General features: G+C 48.3%; 1 protein-coding gene across 1 annotated transcript; it reads right to left on the reverse strand.

The window, feature by feature from the left end:
- Positions 1 to 735: 735 nt before the first annotated feature.
- Positions 736 to 18911, reverse strand: LOC118794533 (far upstream element-binding protein 2-like). The gene is made up of 18 exons (XM_036552790.1): positions 18452 to 18911; positions 16237 to 16342; positions 12691 to 12750; positions 12456 to 12492; positions 11997 to 12052; positions 11496 to 11567; positions 11266 to 11323; positions 10980 to 11151; positions 10442 to 10540; positions 9666 to 9764; positions 9105 to 9207; positions 8684 to 8805; positions 7987 to 8277; positions 7328 to 7440; positions 6134 to 6219; positions 5042 to 5245; positions 4701 to 4858; positions 736 to 759 (listed from the first exon to the last, which is right to left on the reverse strand). The coding sequence occupies exons 1-18, from the start codon at positions 18575 to 18577 to the stop codon at positions 736 to 738; spliced, it is 1986 nt and encodes a 661-aa protein (XP_036408683.1). The 5' UTR covers positions 18578 to 18911.
- Between the last annotated feature and the right edge of the window lie 2208 nt (positions 18912 to 21119).

The raw sequence follows: 21119 nt of genomic DNA on the forward strand, positions 1-21119 counted from the left end.
TCATGAGGTTTATGTATCCATTTGATTTACATTTCACTTTGATTTCTGTGCCAAACGTGAGTTGAGTTTTGTTTTGTTTTGCCTTGGCTCATTTTGCATTTACTTTGTGTTCATCCTTCTCTGGGACAGAGGACTGCAGCTGGAGGGGTGGACTTTATGGGGTGGACTTTGTGCTCTGTGTGTGTGTGTGTGTGTGTGTGTGCACGTCTTAAGGAACGTGTGGAAGTGATGGTATGTCTGTCAGTTTATAACTGTCATAATGTAACCTTTTTCAGTGACAAGTGGTGTTTCATTCTGTCAGTAATGTCTACATTCACTTTACTGTATATATGTGTGTGTGTGTGTGTGTGTGTGGGTAGGTACATGGGCACCCAGTTCAGCAAGCATCAACCAGAGCTCTGAGCAGAACAATGCCGTTGTGATACGCAGACTGCTCCCGGACCTGCCGGTCAGCGCAGTCCTGAACACTGCCCTCACGTGATAAGTCACACTGTATGGAAAAGAGAGAGGTCCATTCCTGAGCGGAAAAACAGAAAAATGTGTATCGTTTGGTTGCTCTGAGAGAACAGGACGAAAAGCCCCCCCCCCCTTGACGAATTGCATACAGACGCCCCTACAGGGAGCCCTTGTGTTTGGGCTCTGGGACGTGCTTAGCGAAAGACGAGCGCTGTTGTCTGCCACATGGGTGGAGCATAGCACGGTCCACCCCTCTTCCCCTCACCCTTTACCCCTCCCTCACTCTGTGTCCCACTGCCTTGGCTGTTAAAGAGAGTGAGAGCCAGAAGAAAAAAAAAACAGAGATTACATGGCTGAAGAAATATAGATCAGCCTTCTCCCCAGTCCCATCACAAGATCTTTGTTGTCGCTGTACCTGTAAGATATGATTTCCTTTCTGCCAAAACTTTGGTTTTCGAAATTGAGCCACATTCATAAAACATTGACCACCACTTTATTATGATCATTATTATTATTATTACTATTATTTTGATTTCACAAATAACTGTACACCACAGTGAAGCTGCCTCTTTACTGCAGTGTACAATCCCTTTACTCTTTGTGGAGGGTCTGATACCAGCACGAATTTGCCCTCTCCTCTGGGGGGCTGATGCTTCACCAGGACTGATCTAACATATCAACACTCAAATCCTCAAAAATATTAAAAGATACTCACTACAGAGTGGTGTTTTTTTAGTATTAACATGCATATTGTTTGAGAGCTGTACTTCATTTTCTAACTACACAAAGACAAACAGGAAAAAACTAAACCTAGTGTGGGAAAGTGTTTTATGAATCTGGACAACCAAGAGAATGCTTGTGCCTTTGGAGGTTATAGAATGCAATGCAGATGTTTTTAATTTTAAAGATATAAATAAATTAAGAATTTCTAAAATTGCACAGTGTTGAAGAGCTTGTATATTGCATGTTTTTTTTTCCACTTTTCTCTCTATAATGATATGAGTCAGCTTCCTTTTTTTGTAAGACATAACCAAGTTCCCACGATGGCACACAGAAGGGGAAATAGTGTGGCTGTAGTGGTTACAGAGCTGGGCTGAGGGTTGCTAGTTCAAATCCCACATGGGGTACAGCTGACACACAAACAGGGCACTTTCTCTCAGGTGGTTAGGCAGCAATACAGAAGTAGAAACGACTCACAGAAATGTTCTAGTAAGAACCCTGTCGTTCAGATGGGCTTCAAATGCACAGTGTAAAGCTGTAAGCACTGTCATTTGCAATGGCTAAAGGTGTTGGAACAGAGGGAAATTCTGTGGCTAAGGGCATCTGCTTGGCAAAATGAATAATGTAGCATCAGGCAGATCCAGATACATGCACAAAATGAAGCTAGACCATGACAAAACCCAGACCTGAATAATTAGCAACTCTTTCTGAGCAGTCAGGCATAAATCAAAGGATGGGCTGTGTCATCGTAACCTTGACATACCCTCGTAACATTCAGAACCACAATAGCAGCTTATGATATCATTTGTGACATGCACGGTTGCATCACGCCCAGCGAGTCCGTTAGCTGGCATAAATTTGTAAGGTTGTTTGTACAGGTGCTACGAAGGCTGTACGGGTCCTTTGCATTAAGCGTTACTGAATGATTAATCAAACCTAGAGTGATTCACTGATATGCTCAGCCATCGGTACAGAGCTGCGTGGGGGCGGTGTTTCAGAAATAAATGGTGAGGGCTTTGTTTTACCCTACTGGTGCTCCACTATAGGTTTTTTTTCCTTTCTCAATGACAGGCCTTGCTGGCCCACCCACGTCTCTTTACTCAAAACCCAAAAACGTGGTCGTGGCCGCTGCCTTTTTCTTAGGTAATACTCATAAACAGAATTGCTCTGTTGTTCACATTCGCTCCCTGGGCACATGGCCAGTGCCACATTCAGCGACGGGGGGGCTCTCTGGTCAAGCCGCCCTCTGGTGGACGATAATTGCACTGCAGGCCGAACCGTGTGACATTTCTCACCTAAGCACAGTGCTATACCGCAGCATCGAAACGTGGGAAGGTGTTAAAGTAACAGTTAAGAGCTGTTTTGTGATCCTGTATAAAGAATCAGCTGACAAGACACAGTACACTATCCTCCGTGGCTTCCCTGCGGGTGGTGAGGGGGCGCGTGACAGAGGAAGCAGATTTTATGTACATTATGGTCTTATGATCTTCATGGCGCAATCCTGTGCTTACACTGCAATCCTGTGCTTACACTGTTGTTCAGAAGTGCTCCATTGCTATGACAGCGGGGCATAAAACAGATCGTCTGGGTTCTCTGTTCTGCGCTAAACTCAGGTCAGGGAGGACGTAAACAGAAAATGAGACAAATTTGAATTTTCCATAGCAGTAAAAACGAGAGTTTATGACATGTACTTACACCCCTCAGTAACAATTCTTAACATACTGAAATGACATTGCTGTGTGTCACTGCTGGGTTTTATCTCAAACTGGGGGAATTCGCTGTGTAGAAGAGGTCGCCCGTAGCTCCAAAATGACTCAGAAATGAGTAACATTTTAGCGTTGACAAGCAGCGAGTGCACTATCAAACAAGCAACTGTTACTTCCTGTACTTTTAGGAAGCACCGAGAAGAATGACAAGACACTTCACACATCTATATGTGACCGGATGTGACAAGTGATCTGGGACGTTGTTTTTGGTCAACCACAATGAATTTCCACCATGCTGTTGGGGATGTCACTGAGCCCCTACCACCACAAAGACATCAGCACGGCCAGCCGTGCAAGATGCAATCATTACACTACATTCCTCTCAATGAGACATCCATCCATGTGATTTACAGTTTGTTTGTACTGCAATAATTATAAAAAAAAGACCTATAATATAGAAGCCATTGAGATGTTCAGTCACAATCCTATTTCTGCTCATTGGATAGATCAAGCGTGACTTGGAGAGAAAGAGTGGGAGGTCTGAATATCATCTTTTATTGTGAAGTTTTTAAAAACAAGCAGTAAAAAGTAAAACCCAAGCATACAATATATAACATCATGAACAGGAGATAAATGGAAAAACAAAAGAAAAAAAAACAAAAAAAAAAACAAACCTTTCCACTCTGTGACAAAACGGCAATCAAGGCAGGAGTCAGAGCAAGGGGTCCTGCATGGGCTGTGCTGTCTGCACTTTCAACCCCAGACATACCATGTACCATAGTACATAAACCTGCATACTGGACAGACACGTATATACATCTCCACACACATCCATTCTGACAGTTACACAGGCATTGTTAAACTAGTCTCACACACGTACACACATACACATACACACATATATGCATGCACACACAGGAGACCCCCGTCGATCCAAACAATTAAAACTAAAATTGTCAAAAATGGATGGAAAACCTGCTACTCCAGTAATGGGAATGTTCCAAACTCAAAAGCTAAAAAGAAAATCTAGTTAAAAAAAATAATAATAAAATTAGACTTAAAAGCAAACAAAAGATTTTATTACGCTCCCCCCCCTCAATCTCGTTTGCCAAAACGAACAAACAAAAAAAAAAAAAAACACAATTGAATTTTTACAAACTGATGTTCAGTTGGGTAAATGCAGTAGTAGGACTAGAAGTATTTTTAGTAGACGATCGCTAAGGAAAACAAAAGAGGGAAAAGTGCGGTCAGGCGGATCAGTTGATTGGTGGGTGGGTGTGTCAGCCAGCCAGTGAATCTGGACGTCAAGTCTAAGTTCATGTCAACATCTTCTGAGTCGGGATAGGGGAGGGGTATAACAGGGGAGACAGCCAAAACCGAGCACAGGCTCACAGGTCTCTCCATTCGATCTTTCCATCAAAAAAAGAAGGATAGATTTTTGTCCTTTTCACATTTTTCTTTAAAAGTGGTCTGGATGAGGGACACTCGGCAAGATGGGGTGGGTGGGCAGGGGGAGGACTGCGGTCACAGCTTCCCTCAGAACAAAAATAAAAAAGCAAAATTAATATAAAATCAAAAACAAAAAAAAAAAAAAAAAACAGTCCAGATGGCTGGCTGGGTTAAGTTGAATGGCGTCTCTCTTTCACACGGTCTCTCTCACTCTCATTCTTCCTCTCTCTTAACACAAAGGCTGATCCATGTTGTCTCACTGTGTCTGCAAAAAAAAAAAAAAAAAAAGAATACAGGAAGTTAGGAAAGGAGCAGCTCTACACACTGCCGCTGAGAACGTGTGCAGGTGTGGGTTCTCGCGTGACGCACCTGCTGTCCTTGCTGTGGGGCAGCTGGCTGACCTGGAGCCTGTCCCCCTGTCTGCCCATAGTAAGCAGCTTGCTGTCTGTAGTACTCTGCCCAGGCGGCACTGTAGTCAGTCTGGGCACCGCCGGCGGCTGGGGCAGCCGCCGTACTGCCTGCCTGAGCTGTGAGAGAGAGGGAGAGACGGGGGGGGGGGGAGAGACAGTGAGACGAGACAGAAACTGCAACAGGCTGTGACTTTGGTTCAGAGAGCCCTCCCACTGATCGAACACACGGAGTGGAATACAACAGGTCTCCAGCAGAGGGAGACATTGTGATGGATGAAACGGAGGAGAGAAACGGCTCACCCATCTTCTTGTAGTACTCCTCCCAGGCCTTGGTGTAGTCGGGCTGGCCGCCGGGGGTCTGGCCAGCTTGGGGCTGCTCCGTAGGTGTGGGGGCGCCCGTGGGCGCGGCGGGGGGCTGCCCGGGCACTGCGCCCGCAGGCTGCTGGTAATACTGGGCGTAATAAGCCGCCCAGGCAGCGTTGGGGTCCGCTGCAGCTGCCTTACCTGAAACACACAGGGGGAGGGGTTTTAGTGAGGGGGGAGGGGTCATCAGGAGGGGGCGGAGCCAGTCAGAAAACAGGATAGTGGAGCAGACCTGACTTCCACCTGCTTCTGAAGTTTATGCAGTGATTCAAAACAAGGCCAGACGGCAGGAACTGCAGTCCGCAAGAGAATGTCAAGGCTTGTCAATAGTGCTGCCATGTTCTAGCGGTTAAAAAAAAAACGCCTTTCCACCAAGTGTCCCAAAGGTAATGAACAGAAAATGTTAAACTGACTACTTCAAAGGAACAGCTGCTGCTTCAGTCTGCCGTCTCCTCATGAAAGCCATCTCTGTGCATATGCTGTGGGCCTCCGCCATCTTTGCAGACTCAGACGGCTACTTCCTTTGAGAACACTGCTACTTCAGGATCTTGTTGGGACAGAATCTTGGGGACAGCTAGGCAGTCTGCCCGGCTCTGCGATATCACAGCAAAGTCCCTGGGCTGCTTCTGTCAGACCTTCTGCTCTTTGGGGTCATCATGACCACCACTCGCTGCCACCTGGCCACACACACCACAGCACAACACCGCCCCCTATGTGCCAGGTTCAGACACAAACGGAATGAACACGGTGCGACAGAGACTTGGCTGGGGAATGATGTTAAAGCAGTCAAACAGCAGAGGGCAGCAGTGCACAGTGGCAAGGAGCAGGGCTGGTAACTGAAAGGTTTCTGGTCCGATTCCTCGCTAGGGCACTGCCGTTGAACCCTCGGGCAAGGCATTTAACCCACCACTGCCTTGATACATCAACAGCTGTATAAACAGATGAAACTGTAACCTGTTGCAAGTTGCTCTGGATAAGAGCATCTGCTAAATGGCAGTAACGTAATGTAACGTGAATGGAAGAGCTTACTGGGGTCATGAGGTCCCGGGGGCTGCCACTGCTGGTACGCATTACCCCAGCCTTGCGGGGGGTACTGGTGAGGGGCTGGGGGACCACTGCAGAGAGAGAAAAGTTACCCATAAGTCACTGAACACAAGAATCCACCTGAACACATACTGTCTCTCCAGGTTCATTCAAATACACATCTACCCATCTGCCTGTTATTAATTTACATCCAGTTCAGATTCAAGTCGAGGACTGTTTTCCTGCATTAGAGATGTATATTGCACTTCGCACTGTAATCTGCACTTTTATTCTCCATTGTTGTCCATATGAACCTGGATAATAACTTGCTTGTGGATATGGGAGGAAAAGAATGTGCACTGTTACGAAGTAACTTTTCTGGAAGGGGGCCACAGCTGGTGTAATCCATTTGTGTGTTGTGTGTGAGTGTAAGAAAGCAAACAAAGGAACGCAAACCCGATCGATAGCCAAGGCGAACGCATTCACTCTCTGACTCCTGGGATCTCCCTTTGGGCCAGCTTGGTTTAGTTTCGTTTATTTTTACTCACAAAATGACAGCACAGAGGGAACAGTTCAGCTCCCCGTGTACTGTCCATGAAAAGAGGAAAGGGAAAACAAAAGCCCCTCCCCCCCCCCTGCCCTGAACTGAGGCCAGAAACAGGAAGACAAACGGGTCAATCTGCCTCAGGGAGCCGATGGGGACGGGGACTCAGTGCAGGCCTGCGAGTGCCAGTAACGAAAAACAGCAACAGCAAAATGAGTCAGCGCTTGATGCGCAGATGCTGTAGGCCCAAACAAACACTGTCGACCAGAGTTCCAGCGAAAACAAACAGCATATCCAAAATCACTGAGAGCATTATAGTCCAGACAAAATCTGACATCTGACCTCAGGACAAAGAGCAATTTCCACCTGAATCAAATCAAGAGTCACCAATGTCTCCCTGTGCTCAAGTTTGCCACCATGGATTTTCACCCGTGCCTGTTCCTGTCAGTGGTTCACCTTTATATGCTTACCTGCCTCTAGCTGCATGATGACATCAGCAGTGTGTGTGTGTGTGTGTGTGTGTGTGTGTGTGTGTGTGTGTGTGTGTGTGTATAATCTGTTACCCAGTCCAACCAGCGTCTATACCCACCACTAGATGTCGCCATTTGCACTATCACCCCTTTATTCTGCAAATGAATACAAATGACTGTACTCACTGTGGACCAGGGGGACCAGGGGGTCCCTGGTTGTAGGGATTGGGGTTGTACGGCCCCATTGGCCCGGAGGGTCCTGGGCCACCTGGACCTGGGCCCACAGGACACAGCGGACCCTGCAAACACAACCGGGACCAGAGTTACCAGATGCCCAGTAGCCTCTCTAAAGCATTCAACAGTATACTTCAGTTTGGGGGAGTCAGTGAGGCAGTTTGGTCTTCTCTGGTGCAGTTAATAGTCAAAGCTTGTCTATATCATTCATCTGCTACAGTGAAATCAGGTGATAATTGACGTGGATACAACACAGCTCAAAACACAATACAAGACATCTTCAAAACAATCTCTAAAATATGCCCTGCGGCAAATTACAATTACCTGTGTGTACCTGTTAGCTTACTGAATACGATGATTCACCAAGCTGGTATTCTGGATAACTGATGCTCTTTACTTGTCACTGTTAAAATACACATAACAGCCGTAGCAAGAAATGAAATAGTGGTTTGTTGTAACGCTCTGATCACCTGAGGTTTGTACTTCCTTTCATATTTTTTCCTCAACAGTGGCCAATCTGTGCAGAATTTACTTGGGGGGAAAAAAGGGCCAAGAAAGCTGTCCTACTCCCCCTAGATCCACACTCCTGTCAGGCACGGGGGTCTGGTTACCTCGATCTTGTCCTCGATCAGCTGCTTGGCGTGATCGATCTGCTGAGGGGAGCCCCGGATGACGAAGAGCTTGAAGTTGGGGTCACCGTTGGGGGGCAGCTGGCGGGAGATCTCCACGAACGCCCCCGTCTGCTGGTTGATGGCTTTGACGTTCTCGCCTCCCCGGCCGATGACCAGGCCGCACTTGTGGCTAGGGATGGAGAAGGTCACCTCCCCGCCTGGTGGGCCCCAGTTGCCCTGTCCCCGCCCCCGGCCCCGCCCAGGGGGCATTCCTGGTGGCCCTGGTGGCCCCTGCTCAGGACACAGACAGAGACACACAGACATACATCACTGTCATTCCATACACAACAATATTAGGCCACAAAATAAGCAGTGTACCCAATGTTATACCAAATGTATTCAATGTTGATTTTGGCAAATTAATTTATAATCGGTAGAATTAACTTAATTTCCTCATCACAATACATCTACCCACACTCTGGTTGCTGGTCATAGAGCAACAATCTCTTAAATATTCAAGCAGTTCAACTCAAAGAGAGGACCTACTGCAAACAGCTAAGAAGTGATCTCTTTTTTCTTCTAACTGCAGGCTGCACCTCAAACCCCATGTCGTCTAACTGTGACATCACAGGATTTCAAGATGACCTCATAATGCTCATGCCCAATGTATCGCACACGGTGCTCTGACTGCACCCACCCCCTGTCCTTCCTCTCGAACCCGGATACTCTGAAGCAGGTCAGCGATGATGCGGGCAGCATGGTCACAGCGCTCGGGGGGACCCATGATGTGGGCCACTTTGTCAGGCCCTGCGCCATCATCTGGGGGAAACAGAGTCGCTTACAGACGGACCCCACCCACAAACACCAACCCAAATCCCCAAAAACTCTCCTAAAGCAGGGTTTCCCAAACTGCCCTTCACTTTACAACACACTTAGAAATGGAGTACATTTTTATAACCCATTGCTTGATAATGCGTAGTCTGACACATACTGAAATACGGAACCGATTTGTTTTAATATACCTCCAAACAGCAGCAAGCACACTCACATGTACAGTGTTGACTTTGATTTGTATGAATGTCTATGATGATGGGAATCTGTACCAGGACACAGGTTACCTGGTTTGAACTGTATCCTCACTCCGGCGTCGTTCTGAATTTTCTTGATCATCTCTCCGTTGCGACCAATCACCACTCCGACTGAATGACGGGGAACTGGCACCTAGCCGATCAGAGAGCAGAAACTCGCATAAGCAAATGGAAACCTCATCGTGGCCCTGAAACATCTCACAGGCACTTCGCACATTAATCCCATGCCGCAGCACTATGCCTTTTGGAGGATGGTGATAATGAGCCAGCAAGTCAGAACAGCCAGAGCTTCAACAACAGATACACAGCTTTCTGTGCAGAAAAACAGAACTGAGCATCTGTAGGCAGACTGACTGCGTTGATGCCAAAAACTTGGGTCAACAGACCAAGCCACGCTCACGTGTGCTCTCTGGGAGAATTCTCATTCTGCCACAGACCGCGACCTGGCAACTCATTACAGATGAACACGCAAACCTGGTCACCCAGACAGCGAAACTCACAGACACACATGCATCAGGTCAGAAGAGATGAGACAGACGTGCCCCCAGGCCCCTTACACACGGCCGTTCGGGGCTAGAGAGAGACACTCACATCGATTCCTCCGCCCATGCGGGAGCCGTACTCGTTCCGGTCTCCGAATCCGGGGTGATCCCTCTCTCGCAGGATCTCCTGGACCAGCTCTCGTGCTTGCTGCCGGGACACAGAATTTGGGAGTTGGGGGGGGGGGATCTTCGCTGCTAACAAAAATCGCCCGCCCGCGCGCACGCACGCGCGCGCGCACACACACACACACACACACACACACACACACACACACTCTCACTCTCTCACACACATACACTCTCACTCTCTCACACACATACACTCTCACTCTCTCACACACATACACTCTCACTCTCTCACACACATACACACACACACACACACACACACACACACACACACACACACACACACAGATGTACGCGCACAAAGACGCTTCCATCTGCGCCGTGACCTGTCCTTTCCCTCCAAAAAACAGCCCAAACAGTGGAAAGCAGTTTCTCTATCCCCGCTTGCTCTTTAATGAGGTCTTTTTTATCCGAGTTGAGTAAATGAACTGAAAACCTGGCTAGTCATGGCACATTTCCCCAGCTATCCTCAACAAGCTCCTTGTGACAGAAACATAACAGAAACATACTGAAGGGGATAACTTCCCATCACAAAGGGCTGCCACTTCATCACTGATGATGTAAGACATACTCCTCTCCAGACCAGAGCCTAACAAAGCCAGCAGCCCACACTGGCGGGGAGGTATCCAGCTACAGGAGCAGGACTGGCTGTTGTGAGCTCTCAGGACCCTGGGAGGCCCGCCCCGTGTCACGCACCTGTACTTTGTAGGGCTCCCCGATGATGCGTAAGGGTTTGTCCATGTTTGGCGCCTGGGAACCGTCCTGGATTAGGATCATCTTCACTCCTGCTCGCTCCTGCACCCCAAAAATAAAGACGCGAAGCTCTGTCAGCCTGAAGCACCCTTCATTCTATACATTTGACCTCTGCGCTCTACAACAGCATGCATGTACACGTATATGCGCACCATCATTTTATGCTGCCCGCTGCTACAGCATTAAATACAGTTTCAGGTCATTTGGGCTGAAACCAGATTCCGAGGCCATCAGTTATGAAGTCTGGGCATTCTGGCATAGCTGATTTAATGGCGTACACTATAAATGATAAACTAAGGCAATACTGAAGAGTTTTCACCAAGGGTAATTACACTCCCTCTGCTGCAGATTACAGCAGCGGTTTCAGTTTAACATGTCAGAGCACGTATCCCTCCTCCCAGATCTTTCTCTCTGCTCCCTTACGGAGGGGTTACCTGTTCCCTCCTCTTCCTGCAGAAATGGGACACACACACACACACACCTGCAGCTGTTTGATGGTCTCCCCTCCCTTGCCGATGATCAGGCCGGCCTTGCCTGCAGGGATCATCATCTCCTGGACTGAGCCGCTCTGGCCGTTGGTCGACTCGTGGAAGGAAGACGGGGGTGTCCCCCTCCCCCGCGACACGATCTCGTCCAGGAGCATCTTGGCTTTCCTGAGCGGCGGAGGAGGAGGAGGAGGAGGAGGAGGAGGAAGGTCAGAACATACGCACATGGAGCTGATCCTGGAACAGCATGCTGACACACTGGAGACAGGGACAGATACTTACTGTATGGAGTCCGGGGTTCCAGTGAGAGACACACTCCTCTCTGGAAGACCTCCACTGTCTGAGCAAATGCAGTGAAATAAGAACAAATCAGTGATCCACTCTGTACACTTTTGATACTGTCCATTCAATCTAAATACTATAGCACCTACTGCTAAAGCTCACTCTTAGCCCAGCACACCTCATCAAGGGGACTTTAGCATCACATGGAGTAAAGCCAAAGGTGTTCTTACCTGGTGCAATCTGAACCTTGCAGCCAGAATCCTGCTGGATTTTGTTGATCTGTTCTCCTCCCCTGCCAATGACTGGAAGAGAAGAAGGTAAAAGGGTTAATAATTTTAATATAAAGCCCTTAGCTTATAACAAGGGACAGGATTTACCCTGAACAGTTCTGCTAGCCTGAAGAAGGAAGAACAAAATGTTCTGTTATGGAGAACGAGACACATACAAGTAGTAACATCCATGAGGAGTCCTCATCTCCATCAAGACAACTTATACCAAGGTAGATGCTGTTTTAGTCTGACAGACTAGGGGCTGGATTTGATCCTTTTCCTCCTTTATGCAACCCTGCTTTGGAATCATCATTTATACATAGACAGACTGAATTCCAGCTCAAGGTAAACAGAGGACCTGAGCACTGAGACTGTGTGTGTATGTGTGTGTGTGTGTGTGTGTGTGTGTGTGTGTGTGTGTGTGTGTGTAAGTACAAGGCATCTTTGAGTGGGAGCACTCACTGAGTCCAACCATGCCATCAGGGACACTGTACTCCTCTGTGGTGGTCGTTGGCCGACTGGAAATATAAGAGAAATGAAAGAGAAGGGTAAGTTACCACGAAATCCACCAATCTGTTAAAGTGAGTCCTACAGAGAGCGTGGGAGAACACTACAGAACATTACCCTTCTGCAGACCCACCCAAACCAAAAACCAAGCCCCTCCCACTTCCACGTCATTATCATTACAGGTAAAAAGTCTCCCTTCCCAAAGCAGAGAGCCAAGGAGCTTCGCTTAAACCCCCCCTTAAACCCCCCCCACCTCCGCGCTTCCAAACCACTGACAAACGGAAATCGGAAATCACAAAACTTAAGCCATGAAATATGCCACTGACTGGCCGCTGTTTTATTTTTCCCCATTGATGAACGAGTGTAAAATAATGAGGAGCGGGTGACACGGGGCCCCGAGCGCCCGGCCTTTACCTCTGCTGGGCCAGAGCAGCCAGCTGAGCGCCGATGGCTGCGGGAGAAGAGAAAGGTCTCAGATCAGATTACAGGCCAACTGCAAGACCGGGAGGTGACAAAGACAGAGACGCAGACACAACACAAGATGGGGGGTGGGGGGGGTGGGAGGGTGACAGCGATCTCGCTGTCAAGGAGTGGAAACACAGGGGGGAGACACCGGTCACACGGTAGGAGCCAAGATGGGGGCATTTACACAGCGCGGTCGCCGAGTCCCGGTCACTCTGGGGGGCCATTTTCTTGCTCTCTGGCTGTTCTGCAGAGAGAGAGAGAGAGAGAGAGGAAAAAAAAACAAAAATTGGAACAACATCCATAACACAGTTAATGCATTAACTGGCAGGTCATTAAGCTGGGGAGCATGAAACGCAGCAAGCACTTTCATTAACGCTAATGTGATCCACAGCAACTGTATGAGTTTGAGTAAGGTTGTGCAGTGGGATGGCACTGCTACAAAGCGGTCTCCACAGCACAAAGCGATTCTGTGAGAAATTTACCAGGACTAACTGATAGCAAGTTGCACTATATATCTATATGCTGCCGGCAATTTTGAGTGAGCAGACAACTTACATCAATTATTTTTTTTTTATACAATGTTATCCATTTATACAGGAGGTAATTGTGGGTTAAGTACCTTGCCCATGGGTCCAGCAGCAGTTCCCCAGAACCGGCAACCTTTTGGTTACGAGTCCTGCTCCTTAACCATTATGCTACACTGTCGCCCCACTGCCTATTTAGATGTGTTATGTGTTAAAACACAGTCAAAGCCCACCTCTAAAACCAATGTTGCCAGAAAGAGTGTAAAGGAATGTGTCACAGTGTGACAGAGAATGTGTGCATGCCCACTCAAAAGTATGCCAGAACACGAGAAAACCCACGAAAAAAATGCTCCAGCATTCAAAAGGGAAGGAGAAAGGCAGGGAGGGAGGGAGGGAGGACGTGTTCAGGGCAGTGTGTGAGAGACAGCACTCCGGTGAGGTGACCGTGTTCAGGGCAGTGTGTGAGAGACAGCACTCCGGTGAGGTGACCGTGTTCAGGGCAGTGTGTGAGAGAGAGACAGCACTCCGGTGAGGTGACCGTGTTCAGGGCAGTGTGTGAGAGACAGCACTCCGGTGAGGTGACCGTGTTCGGGGCAGTGTGTGAGAGAGGCAGCACTCCGGTGAGGTGACCGTGTTCGGGGCAGTGTGTGAGAGACAGCACTCCGGTGAGGTGACCGTGTTCGGGGCAGTGTGTGAGAGAGAGACAGCACTCCGGTGAGGTGACCGTGTTCGGGGCAGTGTGTGAGAGAGACAGCACTCCGGTGAGGTGACCGTGTTCGGGGCAGTGTGTGAGAGAGAGACAGCACTCCGGTGAGGTGACCGTGTTCAGGGCAGTGTGTGAGAGACAGCACTCCGGTGAGGTGACCGTGTTCGGGGCAGTGTGTGAGAGAGAGACAGCACTCCGGTGAGGTGACCGTGTTCAGGGCAGTGTGTGAGAGACAGCACTCCGGTGAGGTGACCGTGTTCGGGGCAGTGTGTGAGAGAGAGACAGCACTCCGGTGAGGTGACCGTGTTCAGGGCAGTGTGTGAGAGACAGCACTCCGGTGAGGTGACCGTGTTCGGGGCAGTGTGTGAGAGAGAGACAGCACTCCGGTGAGGTGACCGTGTTCAGGGCAGTGTGTGAGAGACAGCACTCCGGTGAGGTGACCGTGTTCAGGGCAGTGTGTGAGAGAGAGACAGCACTCCGGTGAGGTGACCGTGTTCGGGGCAGTGTGTGAGAGAGGCAGCACTCCGGTGAGGTCACCGTGTTCGGGGCAGTGTGTGAGAGAGACAGCACTCCGGTGAGGTGACCGTGTTCGGGGCAGTGTGTGAGAGAGGCAGCACTCCGGTGAGGTGACCGTGTTCGGGGCAGTGTGTGAGAGAGACGGAACTCCGGTGAGGTGACCGTGTTCAGGGCAGTGTGTGAGAGAGAGACAGCACTCCGGTGAGGTGACCGTGTTCGGGGCAGTGTGTGAGAGACAGCACTCCGGTGAGGTGACCGTGTTCGGGGCAGTGTGTGAGAGAGGCAGCACTCCGGTGAGGTCACCGTGTTCGGGGCAGTGTGTGAGAGAGACAGCACTCTGGTGAGGTGACCGTGTTCGGGGCAGTGTGTGAGAGACAGCACTCCGGTGAGGTGACCATGTTCAGGGCAGTGTGTGAGAGACAGCACTCCGGTGAGGTGACCGTGTTCGGGGCAGGGTGTGAGAGAGACAGCACTCCAGTGAGGTGACCATGTTCAGGGCAGGGTGTGAGAGAGACAGCACTCCGGTGAGGTGACCGTGTTCGGGGCAGTGTGTGAGAGAGGCAGCACTCCGGTGAGGTGACCGTGTTCGGGGCAGTGTGTGAGAGAGGCAGCACTCCGGTGAGGTGACCGTGTTCGGGGCAGTGTGTGAGAGAGAGACAGCACTCCGGTGAGGTGACCGTGTTCAGGGCAGTGTGTGAGAGACAGCACTCCGGTGAGGTGACCGTGTTCGGGGCAGTGTGTGAGAGAGAGACAGCACTCCGGTGAGGTGACCGTGTTCGGGGCAGTGTGTGAGAGAGAGACAGCACTCCGGTGAGGTGACCGTGTTCGGGGCAGTGTGTGAGAGAGAGGCAGCACTCCGGTGAGGTGACCGTGTTCGGGGCAGTGTGTGAGAGAGAGACAGCACTCCGGTGAGGTCACCGTGTTCGGGGCAGTGTGTGAGAGAGACAGCACTCCGGTGAGGTGACCGTGTTCGGGGCAGGGTGTGAGAGAGACAGCACTCCAGTGAGGTGACCATGTTCAGGGCAGGGTGTGAGAGAGACAGCACTCCAGTGAGGTGACCATGTTCAGGGCAGTGTGTGAGAGAGAGACAGCACTCCGGTGAGGTGACCGTGTTCGGGGCAGTGTGTGAGAGAGGCAGCACTCCGGTGAGGTGACCGTGTTCGGGGCAGTGTGTGAGAGAGGCAGCACTCCGGTGAGGTGACCGTGTTCGGGGCAGTGTGTGAGAGAGGCAGCACTCCGGTGAGGTGACCGTGTTCGGGGCAGTGTGTGAGAGAGAGACAGCACTCCGGTGAGGTGACCGTGTTCGGGGCAGTGTGTGAGAGAGAGGCAGCACTCCGGTGAGGTGACCGTGTTCGGGGCAGTGTGTGAGAGAGAGACAGCACTCCGGTGAGGTCACCGTGTTCGGGGCAGTGTGTGAGAGAGACAGCACTCCGGTGAGGTGACCGTGTTCAGGGCAGTGTGTGAGAGACAGCACTCCGGTGAGGTGACTGTGTTCAGGGCAGTGTGTGAGAGAGACAGCACTCCAGTGAGGTGACCGTGTTCAGGGCAGTGTGTGAGAGAGACAGCACTCCGGTGAGGTGACCGTGTTCGGGGCAGTGTGTGAGAGAGAGACGGAACTCCGGTGAGGTGACCGTGTTCAGGGCAGTGTGTGAGAGAGAGAGCACTCCGGTGAGGTGACCGTGTTCGGGGCAGTGTGTGAGAGAGACAGCACTCCGGTGAGGTGACCGTGTTCGGGGCAGTGTGTGAGAGAGACAGCACTCCGGTGAGGTGACCGTGTTCGGGGCAGTGTGTGAGAGAGAGACGGAACTCCGGTGAGGTGACCGTGTTCAGGGCAGTGTGTGAGAGAGAGAGCACTCCGGTGAGGTGACCGTGTTCAGGGCAGTGTGTGAGAGAGACAGCACTCCGGTGAGGTGACCGTGTTCGGGGCAGTGTGTGAGAGAGACAGCACTCCGGTGAGGTGACTGTGTTCAGGGCAGCGATGTACCTGCATCCTCCAGCTGCCGTTTCTGTGCTGTGAAAGGGTAGCTCTCGGCTGGATTACTGTTGTTCATTGCGGCCCCCCCTGCATCTCCGCCGATCTTCGCTGCGATCTGGTGCACATAACAACAGAGCAGGAAAAACTCAGCGTAAAAGCCACGCCATAAGCATGGTAACCACCGTCCTATCGCACAGTATGCACATGGGGAACCAAGAGAAGAGACAAGTGGAGACCGTGCTCGAGTGGTAATGTACTTCCCATTGCATATACTTCAAGCAAACAAGCGCAAGTCTTTCCGTTTTGGTGGCTTAGACAGAGAGTGGGAATGGCAACAGCTTCGATGGTCAGCCGGCAGCCTTACAATTTTATATCCGTTATTGAATTCCTAATTTAGACACTACTGTCAACTATACGTTCATCCATGAAATAACCTGTATATAACTTAAGACTTAAAACTTGATTTACATGATTCTGTCAAGGATTGATCAGTGATCCACTGGTCTGGCCTGGCGGAAGACCAGGGCAATAGATTTTCAGACTTGCAGTGAAACATACAGGTTGTTACTCAGAACAAAACATGACAGTCAGAACAAAGAGATAGGGAATACAGTCTAACTCATATTCTTGGGGACTTGGATATCACAAGTGTTTACGTTTGAGATCTGTTCAAAATATTTCAAGATCTATCTGTGATCGATTGGTAAAGCCTGCAGAAAACCCGCACTGGTCCAGCAAAATGCCACATGGTTGACCTCCACCTATATTGATTTCCAATGAAATGGAAAGGGGCTAAGCCCAGGTCACAGGTGAGGTCCCGCTGTGCAGACAAAACTAGCGAGCAAACAAACATCAGCACTGACAAAGAGGGCCTGATGCCACTTACAATGCTAAAGACATTTGGCTTAAGCAAAAAACTGTCACAACAACAACACAGTGACCACTAATACAAAAGGATGAGGCTTTTAAACTTGCGGACCGACTTGTAAAACTAAAAACTACTTCTGTATTATCGTGAGCAATAAAATGCCATCAAGACATATCGATAAAGGTGTATGCAAGTCAAGAGCTTGCGCCGCTTAATTGGAAATGTGGACCATAACCGAAAAAAAACCTATTAATAACGTTTTCAGGTTGTTCATTACTGTTATAACACGTTGAGAGAAGAGCCGAAAGGAAACTTGATTCACTGAAACGAGATCTTGGTCGAGCACTGGTTCTGTCAATAGCACCGTTTCTGAGTTTTAGAACTATAATATTTAACGTTTGCCAGGTTAACCAGCGAGTTGGCGTTTTCACTGCCAACATTTGACGCGACACAGTTAGCTAGTTACCTAGCTAACCTGTATGTTCAGATCTCTAGCCAGTGCACAATTTGAACGGTTCTATTGCGGACAGTAGGTCAGCCAGCCGGCTACTTTTGACAGTATCAATGTTGCTAACTGAAACACCAAAGTCAGCTGCTAGGGGGTTAGCCGGTACCCTCAACCCTAGCCAACCAAGATAACTTGGCCAATTACAACGTTTATTTTGAGCATAACTAGTTAAGCAAATAGTTTGCTCTTAACTCCCAACGGTAACGTTACATAGTCAATGCCATCTGTTGGGAACTGATTTTTTTGACGCGCAGTTTTATTGAAAATATTATATGATATTGATTGTTATTTCAGGTTGTTCACCCAGTGCACTAGTCGCTAGCTGATACTATCTTATAGGTAGCTAGCCAGGCGCCGCGGCCTGCGGGTGAGTTTCTTACCTGATTTGGTTTATTCTCAACCGCAGTATACTAACAGACTAAATAGCCTAACTAACCCGTTGCGGCAGCTGGTCATCTATCTCAGTCAACACGGCTGAACATGTAAGTTTGTCGTATCCTGGTTGTAGCCATGTTAGCATACCTAGCCAGTTAGCTAGGGAGCACTGTGCAGGCCTCGTGTGACAGCAAAGGAACCGGTTTATCTGGCAAGTCTAAAAACAGCACGGTTAAATTAATAGTAGTGTGATTTAGTGGCTAGTAAGTTTAGCTTGTTGGAACCCCAGGTCTAGATCAGAGAGACCAGGACTCAAGAGACAGTTAGCCTACTAGCTAGCAAGCGTAAGCTAACTGTACACTACGCCGGCTCCATTGATTCGTCTCCCGACCCCAACATGCACATTTTAATGTAGCTAACTAGCTAGCCGCTGCTGCTCCAAACCTCCCCACACGCCCCGTCTCCAGCGTTACCTGACGGGCTCGCTGCACCGCGTCAGCAAAGGCATCTTTCTTGATTCCTCCGGCGGCCCCCAGGGGTGGCTGTCCGCCGAGGGGTGTTCCAGCCCCGGGCGGCGGCACCGCGCTGTATTCCGACATGCTTGGCCGTGCTGGTTATAGGAGGCGGTCGAGTCGAAGCAAGACAGCTTAGGCCGGGGTCGAGGTGCGCAGAAGCGGGAAGCCGAAAAGGCAAGATTCGGGGAGGGGCGAGGAAGCGGCGATGGAGGAGCAAGGGGGCGGGAGTAAAACCAACTGGAGTTTCCCAGAAACGTCTCCAGCTAAGATAAAGCTCTTCTGTCATAAACAGCAAAAAGAAAGTGAAGTTCAGGGACACCCTCTCAAATATTTTAGACGACTTTTCGGTGTCACGCACTGTTACACCTGAAACCCAGGATAAATAATTTGAGAGATTGTTAATAAACAGACGGACTAAATTACGGACACGCTCCTTTTTACGCTGTTGAAAGAGCCAATCGCATGTATAATGCGTCATCAGACGCCCAGGATTTTGGCCAATTGTATCCCAGTGTTAGAAGGCTTGCACATTGATTGTCGGGAACTGTGACAAATAGTAATGTGAGATAAGTAAGACGGGTTGACGTTTCCTTGAACAATAAGGATTATGGACAAGAGCTGACAAAAAATTGTTATATGTGAGGAATACTTTGACGAGAACACGGTGTTTTCTGTGTATCCGAGGCAATATAAGCACATTCTTTCAACAGAATTACTTCCGTGGACAGGACTTATTTTATCCAGACACTGAATTTATTGTTTAATGTCATGACATGATACACCTAACTGCACCTGCTGTTGCTCAGAAATACCATTTTGAAAGGTTAACATCGCCATCTATCGACTACAAGGAGATCTGTCTGACGATGAATAAAATCAACCCAGACATGGCATTTAAAAGATTTAAGGGCAACAGCAGCTCTTCACTGAAAAAAAGTTAATTAGCCCATTATTACCATTAACACGTATATAAAATTAGAGTTTGAAATATATTTGAAACTTTCATGGGAAAGTCGGTGAACACTAGACTAGATGTCCGCTGGAATGATATGGACACAGCACTTCTGCACCACAGTGCATAATGCACAGTTAATCAGGTGACAGATTTTAGGTGTGGATATCCAGTGAGAAGTTCCATTATTTACTATCTTAGCAAGCACCCCTTACTCACGGTGTGTCAATGTTTTGATTATGTGACTCAGGAGACAAACTGAGAGGGAATGTATTAACTATAACGCATTTATACACACAGCTACACACCCCCTGGGGAATTGAGGCAAGTTTTAACGTTGCGGTTTAATAAACGGAGCGCTAGGATGTTGGGATCCTCAAATCAGTAGCAGAGATGCTAGATAGGTGTGTAGCAGAAAGCTAAGATGAGAAGCACAATAGCGAAGAGGATCGTCATAATGTTGGGGTGGGACTGTCTGTTTAAAAGGTATGGACGTTCGTATACAACAGACCAATGGACTAGTGGGATGGAAGGAGGTCCACTAAGAGGAATAGTATCCTTGGCCTTTTGCCAGTATTTTTGCAAAATTTTGGTAAGTTCAGTATGTTGTTGCAGTTACAAGCAGGCCACCCATAACTTAACATTTAACACAAAATTTTAATGGAAGCCAAAGCTTTTTTGTGTTATTTTGGCAATAAAAGTAAAGATGGTAAGAAAAAAACATATATTTAGCACTGCTATTTTCCCCATACATTTTGACATAGGTAAGCCCTATGGCAAAAGGCTGAAAAGAAAGTAGTTGCAAATACATATACTTCCAATGTAAAACTAGAATTTACACTTCATCTGCAAATCCTTTTAGCTTTTCAAACACAAAGTCCATGTGTTTTGGCTGTATATACTTCATTTAGCCTGGGGAATGTATAGGTCAGAGTGGCAGAAAGTCATGTGCTTAGTGTACCATATCACTAGACCAGTTCAGGGAGACATTTGAGCCTCAAAACCAATGATTTTGAAGACAGTATGTGTGTTTTACGCTGTATTCATTCCACAGAAACAAACAAAAATGCAAACAGTACAGCACTATAATGACTTCAAAATATCATTTTATTTTCTAGCAGTGTGAGAATCAAATGTAACTCCAGGACAAATATATCATATATTATATATATTTATATTTATAGAAATATATATACACGCTTTATTACCATTTGTGTATATATAATTACACATATATTGTATATATCATGAAAATAACTTTTACAATTAACATTACAGTGTAAAGAAAACATTCAGGTATTATTTCATTAAGCATAAATTATAATAACATAATGATATGCAGCAGGCCTTATTTGTCAGATGAAAAAAAAAACACCATGACAATGTTCATGATAAACATAAATATTATGCGCATAAAGCATGTCATGGCAACGAATTCCTGCGTACTAGGGTCAGCTGCAGTAACCACGACAGCCAAAGTTACAGGTACAGCAACTTCAGACTGAAAAGTTACAGTGTGGTATGTACAAACACTTAAAAGCCCTTAAATGTGCAAGCAACAACACACACGTCAGCTTCCGCGTGCCCATGGGCAGAGTGCAACATATTTGAACCAGTGCCATCTTCTAAAGGAAAAAAAAAAAACCCACTGGCCCGAAATGCTTGGCTTTTCAA

Source organism: Megalops cyprinoides, chromosome 19, assembly GCF_013368585.1.
Source record: "Megalops cyprinoides isolate fMegCyp1 chromosome 19, fMegCyp1.pri, whole genome shotgun sequence".
Classification (NCBI taxonomy): domain Eukaryota; kingdom Metazoa; phylum Chordata; class Actinopteri; order Elopiformes; family Megalopidae; genus Megalops; species Megalops cyprinoides.